General features: G+C 41.7%; 1 protein-coding gene across 3 annotated transcripts in view; it reads right to left on the bottom strand.

Moving 5' to 3' along the window:
* SLC22A3 (solute carrier family 22 member 3) overlaps nucleotides 1–19,822 on the bottom strand; it is a 50,782-nt gene that overhangs the window by 13,970 nt on the left and 16,990 nt on the right. For all 3 annotated transcript variants that reach the window (XM_084624628.1, XM_084624630.1, XM_084624629.1), the window contains exons 2-5: nucleotides 13,547–13,650; nucleotides 11,081–11,235; nucleotides 7,419–7,587; nucleotides 5,079–5,196 (exon numbers count right to left, since the gene is read on the bottom strand). In XM_084624628.1, the coding sequence (XP_084480754.1) occupies nucleotides 5,079–5,196; nucleotides 7,419–7,587; nucleotides 11,081–11,235; nucleotides 13,547–13,650 (546 nt within the window). The remainder of the gene's footprint in view (nucleotides 1–5,078; nucleotides 5,197–7,418; nucleotides 7,588–11,080; nucleotides 11,236–13,546; nucleotides 13,651–19,822) is intronic.

The raw sequence follows: 19,822 nt of genomic DNA, 5'->3' as shown, positions 1-19,822 counted from the left end.
TTGCAGTGAAACAGAAGTGTCCTCCGGTCACCTCTATTCATCAACATGGTATCTGAGTGCCAATAAAGGCTCTGATTTTCTGGGCATCTAATCCTTTCAGGCTCTCTTGAAAATCTTAGCCAAAGTCCATGCATGTTATGGTGGATTCTCTCTCTCTCTCTCTCTCTCACACACACACACACACACACACACACACACACACACACACTAACGCCTTTGTAAAGCTAGAGATAATTATCAGGAAGACAATTCTGGTATGAGTAAAAATGAGAAATGTACTTGACCCCCTATTAATGCACTTCCTGAAATATCACTGTCTCCTGGGCACAGCATCAGGAATGACAGAAGTTGTATATCAAAAAGGTCCCAGGAACAGATCCAAAGTGCAGCTCAGATATTACTCAAGGTTAAGCAGTTGCAGCTGTGAACTGGGGTCATGACTGTGACTATTTCTTAAGAATGTCAGCTGAGATCTTAATAAGTGTGATGGGAAAAGATGCAAGTCTCTATATTCTAGTCCAGGTTTTTAAAATACTGAAGTGTAGAAAAGAGAGATTAATCTGAGAACATGAACAGTTTTACTGACTTCTGTCTCACTCATGTATCTTTCCACTTCATTTCTTTCTTAACTGTTTCAGTTTACACGTCTGTAACTGCAGAAGATGCTATTCCAATCTAGCTAGTTTACCCCACTCAATCTCTTGGGCTGGGGGTGACACTGACATCATCTTGGCCTGCATAGTGGAAATGATTTACTAATTTCTGGCCTAGCCTTTCACTGGTAATCAAAACTTCATCCATCACACTGCTTCACATATCTACAGCCATCCTGTCCTCTAATTATATTCTGTTGGCCAAGTAAATGAGTGGCCCAATACGTTGCCTATTCCCACACAAAAAAATGTCATTAATGTAAGCTTGCTCCTGTGATTAATATAATGTTCACAGAAACTCCATAACAAGAACATTATGACAATTACACAAAACTATGCACTAAAAAGCATGGAAATGACTAGTTAAGGAAAGGTATATGGATATTTCAACATATCCATCCCTGCTGATATATGTGTATCTATAAAACATATAACTAATGATATATGTATGTGTTAAAATAGTTTGTAAAGGTGTCAGGAAGGTCAGAGTTTAGCTTGTTTGTGAAATATGTCAGGTGAACTCTTACATTTCAAAATTGTCATTAACTGAATGTATGAATTATAAGGATAATGGAATATTTACACACATTAATTTCTATGCTTTTTCGCACCTCTTTTTTTGCAATGGAATATGCAGTTTTTATGAGGACTATATTTATCATAGGAGCAACCATGAGTAACTGACACTGGGTGGGAGTTGTGACTAATTCAAAGAAATTTTTTCTTACAGTGTAAATAAAATCATGCAGATTTGGGCAAAGTGTCCACTTTTGTGGAGGAAGAACAATAACTTGAAGGGATAAATGCCTAGTCTTCTGTCCAAGGTGGGTGAGGAAATATCTTTTATGGGAAAAAGAAAAGGAGTACTTGTGGCACCTTAGAGACTAACAAATTTATTTGAGCATAAGCTTTTGTGAGCTCAAATAAATTTGTTAGTCTCTAAGGTGCCACAAGTACTCCTTTTCTTTTTGCAGCTACAGACTAACACAGCTGCTACTCTGAAACTTATCTTTTATTGGACTAACTTCTGTTGGTGAGAGAGACAAGATTTCGAGCTTACATAGAGCTGAAGAAGAGCGCTATGAAATTCAGGGTCAATGTAGTATATTGTGGCGCAGTCTCTTTCAAATTAGTCACGTGTAAGGCTGTGAGTTTGTCACAGAGGTCATGGATTCCATGGCTTTCCATGATATCCATGACTTCTTCAGCGGCAGGTAAGGCTGGCCTGGGGGCCGCCTGAGCAGCTCAGACAGCCCCTGGGCCAGCCACACCAGCTGGTGCTGGGGCTGTCTCGGGCCACCACCCCCCAGTGCCATCAGCAGAAGGAGTTTGGGGGTGAGGAGGCTCAGGGGTGGGGGTTGAGGTGTGGGAAGGGGTGAGGGTTCTGGGCAGTGCTTACTTTGCGCGGGGCTCCTCAGAAGCAGCGACATCCCTCGGCTCCTAAGGGGAGGCGTGGCCAGCGGGCTCTGCGCTCTGCCTCCGCCTGCAGGCACCGCCCTCGCAGCTCCCATTGGCTGCAGTTCCCGGCCAATGGGAGCTGCAGAGTCAGCGCTCAGGGAGGAGGCAGCATGCAGAGCTGCGTGGTTGTGGCTCTGCCTAGGAACTGAGGGATGTCACCGCTTCCCAAGCACCCTTTGCACTCCCTGGGGCCACCCCCACAGCACCCGCAGCATCCCCTGGGGCTGCCCACCCCTGAGCACCCGTGGCACCCCTGGGCCACCCCTCTCCCCAATATTTAGTCAGGGATATATAGAAATATAGACTCATAGAATATCAGGGTTGGAAGGGACCTCAGGAGGTCATTTAGTCCAACCCCATGCTCAAAGCAGGACCAACACCAACTAAATCATCCCAGCCAGGGCTTTCTCAAGCCTGACCTTATAAAGCTCTAAGGAAGGAGATTCCACCACCTTCCTAGATAACCCATTCCAGCGCTTCACCACCCTCCTAGTGAAAAAGTTGTTCCTAATATCCAACCTAAACCTCCCCGACTGCAACTTGAGACCATTACTCCTTGTTCTGTCAAGTCACGGACTGGTCATGGGCCATGAATTTTTGTTTACTGCCTGTGACCTGTCCATGACTTTTACTGAAAATACCCATAACTAAAATGTAGCCTAAGTCATGTGTAATCACCAGAAGGCCTCCCAGGGTAATGAGTCTCTGATATGCAGACAAACTCAGGTCTGCATATTCAGAGTCCGTAGGAACCATCTTGTTATGTAACTTTTAAAGATGGTTCTAGTTTAAACTTTATATCCCTGGAGTCACTCTGGGTTCCTGATGTACAGGAACCTTCCTTGTGGCAGCATACCCACAAGGAAGATATTCTCAGCTGCGGTTTGAGCATTGGCCTGGTAAACCCAGGGTTGTGAGTTCAATCCTTGAGGGGGCCATTTAGGGATCTGGGGCAAAAATTGGGGATTGGCCCTGCTTCAAGCAGGGGGTTGGACTAGATGACCTCCTGAGGTCCCTTCCAAACCTAACCTTCTAAAAAAAAAAAAAAAAAGTGTGATTCATGTTAGAGAGCACAACAGTTAGTGTTCAAGCTGCACAAAAAAAAGTCATTGACAGCAAACCTCCCCACCCAGGGAAAAGAGAGAGAGGCAGTTTTACTTCAAACCCATGAATCACAGACAAAATCTTTCCTCTAACCCATTTGGGGGTTATTGTGAAACTTTACCAATGTTGTTCAGCGTGCTGCTGAGTGAATATTTCCTACAAATATTTTTTCTTTACCAGGAACAAGTTAACCATTCCTTTTAAAAAATCTTAATATGTTCAGTGGTGGATAGACTGCAGTCCTCTAGGGATTTTCTCCAGTGAAGCTAATGATTTAAAACAGATCTTCTAAGGCGAACCTGTGAGGTTCTGAAGTCTGACATTTAACTTCCAAGCCTGGCTTGTAGACTATACCTACAGATCTCTTGACTGACTGTTGCTGATAGGCTATTTGTCTACATGTCCAAAGCTAAAGAAAGTACTCTTTTGAAACCATTCAATGCAATGAGATATAGTCCATGGCCATATGTAATGCCATAACACTATGACAATGTATACTTAACCATGTCAGTCCTTTCACCTCCATCCAGGGCCACAAGAGAATTCTGATTCCATCAGGTATCCTCCCTTTTGCAAATGGTGAACTCATAGTCAATACAGATTCTGCTTGCCCTAGTTTAAATTTTGGCCATCCCTTTGCTCCTGTAGAGAAACTCTTGGGAGGAGGGCAAATCTGTGGGTTTCAGTTCAGAGCTCCTCTTAGATCCTCCCTTTGGGCAGGAGGGGTTTGGGACCCAGTGGACCAGCCAAAGGAAGCAGCAGCAGCTCCCAAAGACCCTGATGCCTCCATGTGATTTGCCAGGTCTCCTGGACCCTCATTCCCTCAAATGATGGTCCAGGAGTATTGGCAAATCACGTCCAGGTTCAGCATGTAAGTTCATGCTGCAAAGAGCAATGCAAGCTTTCATGCAGCTATCCATATATGATGTTCTAGGAGAGGAGCATGAGCAGCAGTGTCATTGCACAGTAGTGCTGATACTGCCCACTTAAAACTGCAGTATGCTTGAACAACACTCCCGTGCCTTAGTACTGTCTCTTCCCCCTACAATCGGTATGCCCTCTAAAATTTGGCGCGGCCCTTAACAAGCAGAATAGGCATGGAGGGGCTATTATGCTGTGCTCACTATGTTTAATAATATAGCATTACAGTAGCAATCAAAGACTCAAATCAGGATTAGGGTATCCTTGTGCTAGGCTTTCTACAAATATGTAGAAAGACACAATCTCCATTCTGCAACATAATTTAAGGCCCCTTTGCTGCGTTGTTCCTACTCCGTTGCTCTGAACCACAAGGTCTATAATTAGGGCTGACCAAGAAAAACATCATTACAAGAAATATGACCAAAAAAAACCAAAACGAGAAACAACTTTGTTAGGGAATCTTATTAACCAGCTCCCTTCCCCCCCCCCCCACCACTAAGTACTTAGAACCCACTTCCTTGTTCAACCTTTATTTTTTAGGACTGAGATAAATATCAGCTCCACAATGAGACTAATGGACACATCCTCCACATGGTGTACGTCAGCTGACAGACTACTACACAATATTGTCGGATCATAAGCCGTTATGAAAGATGCTGGCCCCTAGTGATTTAAGATGTCTAGTATAGTTCTTTAAGATATGGGATGTTTAGTGTGAATTTTACATTAGTAACTCAGCACTCCCATCTCTTATGACTTCTTGGAAATCTTCTCATTTCAACACGTGTCCTTTCAATAAACCTACTTCTTCCTTCTCAAGAGAAAAAAAAAATTGAGCCAGACAATCTGTTCACGGTGTTGTACTGTAAAATTCTTCTAAACCAAACAGAAAGGCCACTGGTTAAAGATCAAACAAAACTGAAGCAAACATATGGTAAGTACCTCAGAGTAATATGGTGAGAGATATTTCCCATTATGCTTGGCAATGGTGTGCATAATGTTTAATGCCTTTTCTCCTTTTTTGCGTGTCAGCAGCCAGCGTGGAGATTCAGGAACTGCCCTGTAAAAGCACAGAGGGAGGCAAGGATTTTGCTTAATAGTGTCTAGAAAACCATGGGAATCATCACCTGCATTAACACCTAATGCAGTGATTCTTCAGCCTCTCAACAAGATAGAAATTCTTCCATGGACCCAGCTCCCCAGTCAACCTTCAGCTTGACTCTCAAAATACTTCATGCCATGGACAACCAGGAAGGTCTATGGACCACAGCTTGAGAACTAGTAGATTGTCTACAGTTTACATGCAACTTTCAGCCATTTATCTTTATCTTTTTTTATTCAAATAGTTGTTAGATCTTGCTCAACTTTCCTGAAAGTTTCCTAAGGCCCAGAAGCCGTAGGGAATTGGTGACAGGACATGTAACTTTTTGCCTCTACATTGGAGGTCCTAATCTAGTTCAGATCAAATGGTTGATTGATGGCCTATGTGAAAGGAGTTGTTGACCTGGCCTAGTTCTTAGCATTGCCCTGCAGTAGTAGCTATGTCAGTCCCAGGATATTAGAGACACAAGGTGGGTGAGGTAATACCTTTTATTGAACCAACTTATCTTGGTGAGAGAAAGAAGCTTTAGAGCCACCCAGAGCTCTTCTTCAGACCTCCAGATTTCTTCAGCTTATCTCTCACCAACAGAAGTTGGTCCAGTAAAAGATATGACCCCACTCGCCTTGTCTCCAGTGCTTAATGTATAATCAAAGAGGTGCTGGGGCTCAAGCAATTATATGTTGGAGCTCAAGCAAATTTTTTACTGTCAAACTGACCTGGCAAGCGCAGAGGTACCAGGACTATGAACTGCCAAGCCTAGAGGTGCCAGAGCTCAGCCCTGGCACAACTTAAGCACTGCTTGTCTCTCTAATTCTTAGCAGACAGTTAAGCATGGGATTGGGTGATTGTAGAGTTCGGATTTAGTCCCAGCTCTGTCACTAGCTTGTTGTGAGAACTTCAACAAATCTGCCTCAGTTTCTCCAACTGCAAAGGAGAATAGTTACCCACCTTTGTAAAGTGCTTTGAGAGTTTTAGATGAAAACCACTGTAACTCTATAACCACAAAGTTTTATTAAAACTCACCACCAGGGTTTGCACTAAGTGGCACCTTTCTGACAGTCTCAGAGAGGAAAAGGAGTGAATGACATGGAGAATGAATTACCTGTTTAACCAGAGATGTAGTTCCCTTCAGGTCAGGGTTGAGGCACACAGCTGGGAAGAGAATGATAGGTAGGTGCAGCTGATTCAGAAGTAGCGCATACTTCCCCACACTGCCCTAACTAAAGTACTTCAACCTTGACTTGGAGGACAACTCCTACAAGAAAGAAGGTAAGGGAGTTCACTCTCCATTCCTGTTCAACCCTGGGCCTTTTCCATTCCATTCAAATGAAATATTGCTTGTGGTCAAGCCAAACATACAAGTTAATTAACATCTCTGTGTGGTTCTTGTTCCCCTCAAGTGTTTCCTGGCACTTTGAAAGTCCCTGACCTTCCAATAATCTCTTTGTAGAATACTGGGTGGGGGAATCATAGTGCCACAGAGTCAAAGAGTAAATTAACAACAACAAAAATAACATTTAAAACTTCTAATGGGTGTTGTTCTACCAATCATTGCTCTCGCCCCTCTTTTCGTATTTGGTACATTGAACTCTGCAAGGCCAAATTCAGTCCTGGTGTACCTCCTGTGTACTCAGTTGAATTACATCAGAGAACAATTTTTGGCTCAAAATGTTTGCTTGCCTTGTGAACACCTAGGAAAGAACTGAATGAAATTCCTTGGCTACTACTGGGACAGTATTCAGTCACAAATAAATGTAATTAAATTTTCAAAAACATGTATATGAGATCCTCCAAAGAAGTTTAATTTGGAATCCAGGCCTATGAGACCTCTACAAGGCAACCAGAGAACTTTGGAGGATGGACCTAGTGGTAACAAAAGTCCACCCATGAAAATATAGGCATATTGTGAAGGACATTTTTGGTGGATTCCAGACCTGTAAAACCTATTTGGAAATGTCAGACTATGGGTCTTGTATAGTTTGACTAATCAGAAAGGCATTTTATCAGGCCACAAAGTTTTTTTTTTTCACTTTATATTTTGTAACCAGGTCTTAATCCGAAATGCATCCAACAGTAATTTCTGAAAAGTTCAGGGAAACCCTCTTTTTAAGAATTCTCTGATCTAGATCTGAATACAAAGTATGAACCTACAGAGGTCAAAATGAACACAATAACGTTACCAGTAATACAGCAGGAAAAGAAAACTGGGGAGCGTTACGGCCAGCTGAATCCCCTGCCATGTGGGAACCAGGTAAGCAATTCCAGGAAGAATCATTATTCCAAGGGTGAAGAACATCTGTATCACAATTCCAACAATCCTTCGCTGATCTGAGCCAACTATTTCTGTCACTGAAGAGAAGGGAAAAACAGAAACAGAAATAAACCCTATTCAAGTTAAAAATATTACATTTGCAATGTTGGCTCACAGTTATGCAGGAGGTTCTACCTTGGATTACAACTGAAGGTGCCCTTTTTCTAAAAATTACGTGTAACCCATGTGCCTAATAGGGAGTTATTGGGGGGGAAAGGGGAAGGAATGAGTGTCTGGGTCACTGTTGCTAGGCCAATGCACAGTTAGCGTTCCATGTCCAGAAGTTTCTGGAATTGGGTGCTGTGCTTTTGGTCATACTCAGTAGGCTCCCTGTAGCTGGACTCAGACTCCACTGACAGCAAATAGTTAGGGCAGCTGCTTTATAAAAAGACACATGACCTACATGGGCTGGGAGAAGCTCAGGAACAGGAGCAGGCTGGCTTCCCCTAACTCTGAAGCATTTTGCAGCCAGCTAGTGCTATGGCTAACTCTGCAACACTGGCAGGGAAGCACCGGCAGTGTTAGTTTCTCCCTCCCATTTCCTCTTTCTGTGACTATCTTCTTTCATTTTAATTATATACCTGGAATGTTATTTGATGTTTAGCTAAACTGTTTTAGTTAAATTGCCTTAACCAGTATGGGTCACAATCTCTCTTCTTAGTTAAGTGTGATGCTAGAGAAAGAGTCATCTGTATTTGGCTCTTCTCAGTTTCTTATTTTTATTGTAACAGGGTTTTTAATTTATATACTTAATACTGATTGGTTGGTTAATTGGTTGACTAGCTGATTGAGTCATTCTACAGTTCAGCAGAGAAGGAGAAAGAGTCTTCGTGGGCTTCAACTGGAGATTTCTGCATGCAAGAGGCGGGAATATATTGTTGCAGTGCTTTTAACTCAGCAGGCTGTTTTGAGTTCATGAGCAAAGACTGAAGAGAACTCCAACCTCAACTTTTGGAACTCTGAGTTACTTCTCACTGTGAGTTTGTGGGGACTAACCTGTTTAGATTTAATTGGTTTGATTTTTTGTTTCTATTTATGTATAACTCTGAAAATAATATATGTGGATTATGAAGTAGCCCTGTTATGTAGTAGAAAATAAGCTATTATTATTGTGTTTCTTTATCATTATAAGAGTTTATAAAATTGGTACTTAAGAATTAAGTTAATTACTTTTGCTCTTTTTTTTAACTTGATTGTGAGGAGGTTGACCTCTGCAGATGCAGAGGAATTTGTATCACCGGTGATTGAGAGCTCCTTAACATCAAGACTCAGAGACTCGATCTGAATACATTGAACTCCCATAATCTTGTCCCAGTAAAAACGGGTTCAGTATAAAATCTAAGATTCTTTGGGGGCAGCCTCTTCTTGGATTGTTCCAAAGTACCGTGTCAATAATTTGAAGGGTATATCTCCAGGATATTACAGGAACCAACCTCCAAGTGTACTGAAGTCAATGTTTTGGTATAAAGTATATGTTCCCCAGAGATCAATATATGAGGCATAGAAACTTAGGCCACTGATCAGCCTTAAACATACCTGCTGGTAAAGCAAAGGGATAAATAAATCACATTGACCAAGGCATGGTCAATACCAGAAAGTTAGGTCAGCATAACTACATCATTCAGGGAAAAATCACCACCACTAAGTGGCATAGTTAAGTCACCGAAGACATCAGTGGAAGAATTTCTCCATTGACCTAGCTACCACCTCTCAGGGAGGTGGATTACTTACGCAGATGGGAGAACCTCTCCCATCTGCTTAGGTAGTGTCTACACTGATGCACTACAGAGGTGCAACTGCAGTGTAGACAAGCCCTTAGGCTGTTAAGTACCTACGTCACTTTTGAAAAGGGGACTTTGCCTTAGATCTACACTACAGAGTTAAATCGACTTAAGTTATGTCGACGCTCATAAACCACTGTAATTACATCGCTTGTGTATGTTCACACAAAGCTCCTTGTGTTGGCGGAGCGCATCCACAGTTGGTGCTCCAGTATCAACAGAGAAAGCAGTGCACCGTGGGTCGCTATCCCACTGTGCAACTCACCACCTTCTGCTGCCAGAAGTTCTGGGAATGGATCGCAGTGCATCATGGGGACAGGCTCATCATCCCATGTTGCAGTTTTCTCCATTCCATCATTCCATGCGCTTCCAACTACTTTTCAACTGCCCCTGTAGACTGTGTGCCCGCCATCTCTTCCTGATAGCATGAATCCTGCACTGCTCTCCAGTCTTGTTATGAACACAACACAGCTGATCCTACAGTATTTCATGACCTGCAAATCTGAAAATGAACCCGTGGTGCCTGCCCTGATGTGTGCCATGGAAAGAAACAATTCAAGATTGATGTTACCATTCACAAAAGAGCTGCACACAGTGGAGCATCACTACTGGCTTTGGGAAACAAGCACTGAGTGGTGGGGTCACATCATTATGCAGGTCTGGGATGATGAGCAGCTGCAGAATTTTCGGATGTGCAAAGCCACCTTCCTGGAACTCTGTGTGTGGAACTTGCCCCTGCCCTGTAGTGCAAGAACAATGAGAGCTGCCCACATGGTGGAAAAGCAAGTAGCAATAGCTGTGTGGAAGCTGGCAACTCCAACTGCTATTGGTCAGTTGCTAATCAGTTTGGAGTTGGGAAGTTCACCATAGGGGTTAGGATTATGCAAGTGTACAGGGCCATTAATTGCCTCCTGTTCCGAAGGACTGTGACTCAATGTATGGGAAATAATGAATGCTTTTTCAGCAATGGGATTCCCTAGCTGCAGTGGGGCAATAGGTGGCATGCATATCCCAGTTTTGGCCCCAGACAGATATAACAGATTACATCAACAGAAAGGGCTACTTCCCTATGGTATTGCAGGTGCTGGTGGATCACTGGGCTTGTTTCACTGACATCATTGTGGAGTTGTCAGGGAAGGTGCACACATCTTCAGGAACACTGATCTGTATAGAGAGCTGCTTGCAGGGACTTTCTTTCCACACCAATAAATTCCAAAAGGGGATGTGGAAATGCCGATAGTGATCCTGCCTACCTCTTACTCCCATGGCTCATGAAGCCTTACATGAAAGCTTGACAGCAGCAAAGAGTGCTTGAACAACAGGCTCAGCAGGTGCAGAATGTCCGCTGAATGTGCATTTGGTAGATTAAAGGGTCGCTGGCACTGCCTTTTGGCAGGTTAGACCTCAATGAGGAAAATATTTGCATGGCTGTAGCAGCCTGCTGTGCTCTGCATAACATTTGTGAAGCTAAAGGGGAAAAGTTTCCCCGGGATGGAATGCTGAGGTGGATCACTTGGCGGCAGATTTTGAGCAGCCAGATATCAGGGTTATAAGAGGGACTCTGGGAGGGCTATTTGAATCAGGGTTATGTTATGTTCCAGTGATGATCTATCTCCACTGGTTCCTTTCACCTCTGATCATTGGTGAACAACTGTACAGTTCTCACTTACCTTTACATTCAGGAAGTCTGTCCACCAACATCCATTCCCTCAATCTCCCCACCCAAAAAGGGGAAAAGTACAGCTCTTACCAATAACATAGGCTGTCATCCAGGTTCCCTTTCCAAATACACCTTGTAGGAAGCGAAAGATCAAAAATACATAAACATTTGGTGCAAATGCTACAACAAGGCCACATAAGCCTACTCCAAGGCAGGAGTAGAGGTAAATACGGATTCTGCCATATCTGCCAAAAAAAAAAAAGAGCAAAAATGTTGAAATATGACTAATATTTTCCTTCTTGACTTAGTTTATGGCTGGAGTTTAAACCTGCTCCTAAGTCTTGTGTTGATGCTATCAATCTTGTAAGGTTTCCCATCACTAGGCCTTATGATGGTGACTTTCTGAGTCTTTGTTGTACTGGCTACTAGGAATTGGAACTCTCTCCTCCTGGATATTAATCTCAGCCTCTCTATCTCCACTTTTAAAGCAGTGATTGAAAACGTTTAAGCCCAGTTTTTGGAAAACAGTTTCTAATTTTGCATGGTGCACTTAAATTATAGAAATTAGAATGCGCCTATTGAAATAAATGGGACTTTTGCTATTGACTTCAACATGTGCAAGATTATTCCCTTAAACTGCCTATTTTAAGTACAGGCACACCCTGTGTAGGAAATGTCTTACCCTTTACTAGAATGCCAAATGAAGCAGCTGCATAAATATTCTGTTTAGAGCTTATAATGTCTATCTTCCAGTATTTTAATTTTGTATTCATTAGTATTGAATTTTAAACATTTTATCCCAACAATATTAATGGACAAGCCAAGCCTAACTACAGGTCCAGACTAGAGTTGGTTTAAAAAAAGTCAATTTTTTAATAAAAATATTTTTGATCAAAATAAAAACTTTAATTTTTCTCAAAATTTCCTGTTTTTGTTTTTTGTTTTTGGCTGAAACCCAACCAACCAACACCCCTCTCCCCACCCCACACACTCCAGAAACCAAAAAAAATTATTTTTTAACAAAAGCAACTTCTGTATTTTTTTCAGGTTTGTTTTTGGGTGGGGGAGGGAGTTGTTGTTGTGGAGAGGACACAAAGCAAAACTAATAAGAAATTTTGACCAAAATGACTTTAAAAAAATACTAAGAAAAATAATTGGTATTTTTCGATAAGCTCTAGGTAAAACCCTTTGAACTATGTGGTAAAGAGACAATTACAGATCCAAATGTTGTGGGTAAGATGTAATTCTATAATAATATAAATTATTTCTATTATCATTTCATCCAAGACTGTCAGGTACTTTATAAGCATCATGATTCTCTCTGATTTGATCATGAGACAACTAGTTTATAGTTGCAGCCCTGAAATGTTGTCTTCATCCAATGTTAACCTGGCTTTAAATCCCTTTATTCTGAATATGGCTAAGTGAATACTTTCAAACAATGATTTATCAGCTCACTGTCTCTCTCCTTCTTTCTGTTTGCGAATTGTCTGTGTAAAGATTAAAAAAAATTTCTTCACTTGATTCTTTTAAAAGAATTATTCACTTAAGAATGTTTGCAAATAATCCTTGCTCTCTACCATATTTGAGAGCTTTGTTGTGTGACTTCAGTATGCAAAAGTTGTATTGTTTGCTTTTGATTGGACACGTAGGTCATGTGGTAGGTTTGTCCTCTACTGGATGACCATAATTCTCAGTACAATGAGGTTTTTATTGTAAATACTTTTGTTTAGGAATTCAAAGTGCTTTATCTGAGAATATTCTCTGTGTGCTCTGCCTAATAAAATCACCTACTAGGATATTCATGGATAGCAAATAGAAAAGGAGCACAAAACAGCAAAGGTTAATATATTTTTCAAATCAAAGAAATATTCATCTACAGTGAAATTCACCCTTGTATTTGAGCTGGCATGAGGACTGCACACCATTTAATTCTGACTTAATTCCTTAAAATAAGGCTTCCTCCTCCTATTTTGAAGGAAAGTTGGACTTAAGTAGTGATTAGCTCTGGCATTGGCCCTGTTTACAGGGCTGGATTTCACCCACACATTTTTGCAGTATTCAGTCAGCTCTAAAAATGTTGAAGACCAACTGTAACCATGACCTTGGTGGTCAACATATGGGTATGTGTGCCTTATGTGTGAACTCAGAGGGTTGTAGCACTGAGTTTCTTCTTCCTCTCTCAAAGGAGCTGCTTTCTTCATCAATGGCCTTATGCCCCCTCAGAAATTGTCAACCCCAAAACTCTCTGTGAATGCTTGCTTTTCATTTCTGTGTTCCTCTGTACTTCCTGAGTTCAGATGTGAACAGAAATTATGAAATACCACAAGAAGGGCTCTTTTCATGCTATTTTAAGTCCTAACAGGACCAGGAAGTACTAAAAATCTCATGAAGTTTCCAGACCAGTTTTACAGACTCAGGAAGTTAAGTTTATATGGGACCTGCTTCTTGGAATTGAACTGAACCTCCAAACTTTGAATGTTTGCATACGGTGATTACAGCACAAAATGTTTCTGCCTCTATAAGGGTAGACTTGCATTAACACACATACTTTACCTGTCTGCAGCATAGCCTAGAGTGAATGCTCCTGTCAGAAACCCCAGATTGAGAACAGCTTGTGTTAGATCTAGCATCCAGGCATTGGCACACACAAGATTATACTGTGGGAACAAGCAAGAGATATAATAAGATTCCCCCACAGAGATGGAATATTTTTCCTCAAAGCAAAACATTTTAGCAATTGTCTTGCTCCAGGACAAAAAACACGCCTGAGCAAAAACCTGATCGCTAAGTGTTTGAGAAACTACTTTCAAGCTTTTTTGTTTTTTACCACCTCAGTGATTAGCATCCCATCTCAAACATCCGTTTTTAATAGAAATTTACTAAGAAGATTATAATGCGGGCTGCTCCAATAACTCTTGAATGCCATAGACTTCCTGTATCCCTATCAGTCTGGTTCCAGATCTAGCACAGAGACTGTGTTGATATTGCTGGTTGATTATCTCCTCACAGTGGTAGACCAGGGTAAGATATCCATGATGACTTTATTGGACTTATTAGCAGCTCTTGACACTGTTGACACCTTTGCCTATCTTGCGGGGTCTCAGCGTGTGGAGCTATGTCAATCGAGTGTCCTCCATGGATTCTCTCTTCCCAGAGGATCTCTGAGCAAATACAGTTTCTTACTGACTGGTCTCAGATTAAACATCATCCATCTTGTGACTTGTCATCCTTCCTATTTATTGTGTACTTGTTCAATGGCAGGCCCAGATGGCACAGAGAAATGCCCGCATTAGTGAGTCCAGATCACTGCAGTTACAGTAAACATACAGAAAATGGGTCCTTCTTACCAAAAGGCTGCTGTGTTTCAGGTTTTGTAGGCCAAATGTCCTCAACAGGGGAGACATCTGAATTGGTTTGTTGTTATACAGATTGAGCACAATAGTTTAACATCTGCTGGCAAGGAAATGCTGCATCTATGTTTAGCTCAGAGTAAATGCAGAGCTGTAACCAGGGAAAACACTAACATCTCCAAATGTTTTTAATTTTTTTCTTAGTGCCTCCTAGGCAAAAGTAGAGATACTTGACCTGTGAGGGTGCAGAAAACGAATTTCAAACCAATTTTTGACAGGTTGAAAATGTTTTTCTTGCTGTAACTTTCTCAGACCCTTCAATTCTTTATATTGCAGCAGCTGTTACAGGATGACAAAATGCTGCTCCTGCGTTCATCTGAAGAATTCATGGGGGAGGAGGCAGGGAGGGAAAGAGACCGGAAACAAAAATAAAACCAAATTAAAAATTCATTTGTTGTGCGGATAGTATTTTGTTGGCAATTACTTTACAGGGTCGTGGAGAACAATTATATGCCAACCTAGCTCAATAAGTCCTGCAGACCTCATTGTAGTCAGGATTTTTTGATCTCTGACTAGAATGTCCTTTTCAACAATGAGGACTTAGGCAAAAGCAAAGTTAAGAATAAACTGAGGTAATATTCTCAGCAGTTTTAGCCATTTATTAAATAGCACTCTAGAAATAGCCATAATTTCCAAGGATGAGCTGTAATAAATAATATTAATAATAATATTTTACAGATAACTGAGATACAGAATATTTGCAATGCATTTAGTATTTCAAGTTCACACTCATAATAATGTATATCAGATGAAGGTGCTCAAATACTGCAGTGATGGGGGGGGCATAGAAGTACTTAGATAGAATGAAGACATCTTCTATTTCACATTGGCCAAGATTTTTAAAAGTAATAGTCTAAAGATAAGCTTTTAAATCCATATTAGGCACCTAAATAAGTGGTCCAATTTTTTTAAGTGCTGGTCCCAGTGATCTCACTGCTGCTGGCTATTATTGCCTCAATGCAAACTGTTAGGTTATCAGTGCTTTTGAAAATCAGGCCACTTATTTAGGTGTCTAAAAATGGATCTAGGACCCTAACTCAGTTTTGCCAACTCTTGTGATTTTACTGCAAGTCTCACAATATTTGTATTTTCTTAAAGCCACAGCTCCTGGAATCCTGTGATTAAGTGAGAATCTCAACTTTCTTTTTTAAAAGTGAGTTTCTACCCCTTACTGTGGTGGAGAAAAGTTTGACTACATGAAACCTACGATTCAAAATCCAGAACAACAATAAAGACCTCTACATTTATTATTTAAAAAATCTGATCATTTTGAAGCCAAGCTCTTGACTTTTGGGAGCTCAGCTCATCCTTTTTGAATGTCCAGGGGTGTTCACTTTTAACTCCTACTTTTATAAATCTAGGCCAGTATGTATAGAATCATTAGGTTCTTCCAGGAACAAAACTTTTTCTCATGTCTCAGAAACAATAACTGCTGTGGAATTTTCACAAACTCCAAAGCGTCGCACATTTACTCTTTGAAGAGTACTCCTACCTTCTTGTTTCTTAAACAAGTGCGACAGCAGGACAGAAAGGACAGAACTTCATGAAATATTTCCAGAACGTCCCACTTCACAGAGTTTTTTCAAGGGCATGGCCATTTCTAAAAGTGACTTTAGAAATACTTGTACATGCCTGTGACATTGTCACTAGTCAGAGATTTCAGGAGGAATGTTTAAAACCACCCACACAGGCAAACACAGCCTATTTGGTCTTTAAAACTAGCTTGTTGAGTAGAAAATACAGGGCTAGCTGATCTTCTGTAGAGAAAAACATGGAATGGAATAAAATAGTGAAAAAATAGGCAAAGAGGACTAGGTGGAAGAAAAGCAAGAATGGCACCAGTAAGCCTCCTCCCTCTCTCCACCTGAGCCTATGGAAGTCATTCTACCAGTCACTAGGAAATGGATCTCTACGTGATAGAGCATAACCAGCCAGAGGGGTGAGATGGAGTCAGGGAGCAGTCACCCTCTGTGGTACACTCTTCTGGAAATATATTGGAAACAACTGCCAGAAGAATCTGGACCAATAGTCCCCAAAACTTAATGTTGTTCAATGAGAATTAAGGTTGCTCAGCACCATGTAAGTTCAAGGTCTTAAAGAGAGAGACCAAGCTAGCAAATGAACAAAGGAGCTCAATGTTGGACTGCAATAAAGAGCCCCTCACCAAGGAGACCAATGTAATGAAGGCCTATTTAGGATTTGACAACTTTGCTTGCTCTTAAAGCAGAAAGCCCTGACAGAAGACTTCTGTCCACAAGTCCTGCAATCAAAGAAGTAAAATGGGCAGAAAAAGTAAAGTTACTGTCTCATCAGAGCTCATAATGGATTATTATGGGCACAGAATGAAAAGGATTTAAGAATGAAATACTTTTAAAATAAACACATCATGAAAGGAAAATGTTTTTGATCTCAAATCCTTAACAGAATTTACAGGCACACTTAAGTTACAAATAAATACATTTTAAAATGAATTAGTTTAAAATCACTTCCTTTAATAAATACATTTTAAAACTCATTAATTTTAAATCACTTTCTTTAATTCCACCATCCAAATTCAGAGTTCAGGACCTCATTTTTCTAACACTGAAAGTGGCATCAGGCTTATTGCCTGTGTCTCAATGTTAGATCAACTCTCCCACGCGAAACAAGGATAGCTAAACACTTCAAATCAAAGAAAATTCACCTTTCACATATATGCATTTGTAATGCCACTTTTGAAACCCAGGGTTGGATTCCAATCTCATTCACTTGGCTGTAAATAAGGAACAATGCCCCCTGAAGTCAATGGAATTACACTGGCACAAAACCTGCATAGTTGAGATGAGAACCAGGTCCATAGCCTATAAATTTGAGCCCATAGATGTCTAAGTATCCTGTTTTGACTCATGCATTATTGGCATGGACCGAATTATGAGTGAAGATGTAGAGATCTCATTGAACATGTGAGCCTTACTTTTCAAGCCTATTCTGCTAGGGCAAAATTTGTCTCATTGCAGAGCCTCCACACACCTAAGCTCCAAAGACACCCTGTCAGTCCCATGCTTTAGTGGTGTGGAGGCCATTGTCTTGTGGTGCCTTTTGGTATTAAAGACATTGTGTGGGTTTTCCAAAAGCACATCATAAGTAACTTAGGATCATAAGTGGCAGTGAAAGTCAACAGTCCCTTAGGTGCTTTGGAAAAATCCCATCCATTGTTATTAATATTCTGATAATACTCAGAGAGGCCCCAGTCAGGAACAAAGCTAGATGCTAGATGCTTTGCAAACATGGGCCCCGGTACTGCAAGCTGTTCTGTGCTAGTGGACCCCTGCACGCCTGCATGGAGCTCCATGGATTTCCTTCATGGAACGGCTTGAAGGATTGGTCCGTAGAGATAGCTGGGCTCCTTGCCTTGGAAAGTTACTATGCTTGATCCTTTTAAAAGTATATATTTATTTTTGAAATAAATTAATCCACATTTAAGATAAACAGAGAGAAAGTGAACAATCTGACATGAAGGGCCGGGGGAAGAGAGTGCATCAAAGAGACAAGGGAAAATATGCTTCCTTTACAATGCCCTTGTACCTCAACGTACATTTCACATTGAGCAGCTGACAGTTGAAATAAATTGTTGCCTTAAAATATCAGTCAAATACTTTAAATCACTTGCATTTTCCATGAAACAAGAGACGATGGATAACAGTTAGGCACTGGGAGTACTTTCAAAAGGATTTATAGTGTAAAATGCTTAAGTAAATTAACTGATACCTTATAAATAAATCCTACGTTTTGCTCAGGTCTATATATTTAAATATTCTTGATGTAGCTAAGAATTCTTGGCTTCATTTTTTGTTGTTATTTTTTGTCTGTTCAGGGTCCACTTAAATGCTCTTTATATAAACAGTGTTGTTACAGCCGCGTTAGTCCCAGAATATAAGAAAAACTCGGTGCATGAGGAAATATCTTATATTGAACCAACCATAGGTGCTGGAAGTATGGAACCTGAGGGTGCCGCATCCCTGGCTGGAAGTGGTTTCCATTACATACAGGATTTGCAGTTTGGTCCAATGGCTCTCAGCAGCCCCACTATACAGATTGTTCCAGCACCACTGGGACCAATTTCGGCTAGTGAGAGAGACAAGCTGTTGAGCTTCCCCAGAGCTCTTCTTCATCCTTTTCATTAACAGAGTTAACCTTTAACACAGAAGTGTATATAGTGCAAAGGATTGTTTGAGTTCTACAGCTCGTCACTCCCAGACCACCCTTGGCTTGGTTTGGTAGTATCCAGAGGTGTAAAGTGTGCTGGTACGGCCCAGTATGGCATAGCAAGTGGCTGCTGGTACTGGCCAGGACACAGCCGATGTTAAAGCTGTTAACGTCGCTGCCTCTTTTGCCCCCTCCGAGGGCAGCTATGGGGGAGGGCAAAAGGGGCAGCTGCCCTGGGGCCTGGTGATTTAAAAGGACCCCGGGTGCCCACCTGCTGCTTCGCAGAAGCAGCTGGAGACCAGGGTGGCGCGGGCCTGGCAGCACGGAAGGGCTGGCAGGGGGACACTGACCCCAAGCCCAGCCCCTTCCACCCAAGGCCCCACACTGGTGAGATTTTTAAGTTATTTTCACTCCTGGTGGTGTCCGAAAGTTACCACCATCTGAAAGCTGTTTGGTGGCCTGGATGAAAAGAATTGGTGATTTCAGTCTAGTCCTTAAAAGAGAATCAACCCCATTTCAGAAAATTCACTAGCAACTAGCACCCTAGTTGGCAGCCTCAGCAAAAAGGCATGGATTTAATGTGAATGTAAAGGGTTAAGGTAATGTAAAAGTGAAAAGTAAATGTCTAGAAAACATGACCGATGAGGAAAGATTGAAAAAATTAGGTTTGTTTAGTCTGGAGAAGAGACGACTGAGGGGGGACATGATAACAGTTCTCAAGTACATAAAAGGTGTTACAAGGAGGAGGGTGAAAAATTGTTCTCCTTAACCTCTGAGGACAGGACAAGAAGTAATGGGCTTAAATTGCAGCAAGGGAGGTTTAGGTTGGACATTAGGAAAAACTTTCTAACTGTCAGGTTAGTTAAGCACTGGAATAAATTGCGTAGGGGAGATTGTGGTATCTTTGTCATAGGAGGTTTTTAAGAACAGGTTAGACAAAAACCTGTCAGGAAAGGTCCAGTTCAGTGGTTCCCAACCTTGTTCCGCCGCTTGTGCAGAGAAAGCCCCTGGCGGGCCGGGCCGGTTTGTTTACCTGCCGCGTCCGCAGGTTTGGCCGATCGCAGCTCCCATTGGCCGCGGTTCGCTGCTCCAGGCCAATGGGAGCTGCGGGAAGCGGCACAGGCCAAGGGACATACTTCCAGCAGCTCCCGTTGGCCTGGAGCAGTGAACCGCAGCCAGTGGGAGCCGCGATTGGCCTAACCTGTGGACGCGGCAGGTAAACAAACCGGCCCGG

Source organism: Lepidochelys olivacea (genome assembly GCF_965140295.1).
Source record: "Lepidochelys olivacea isolate rLepOli2 genome assembly, chromosome: 3".
In the NCBI taxonomy this organism is placed as follows: domain Eukaryota; kingdom Metazoa; phylum Chordata; order Testudines; family Cheloniidae; genus Lepidochelys; species Lepidochelys olivacea.
The sequence above is the reverse complement of the archived record's forward strand: the minus strand, read 5'-3'. Positions and strand labels throughout refer to the sequence as shown.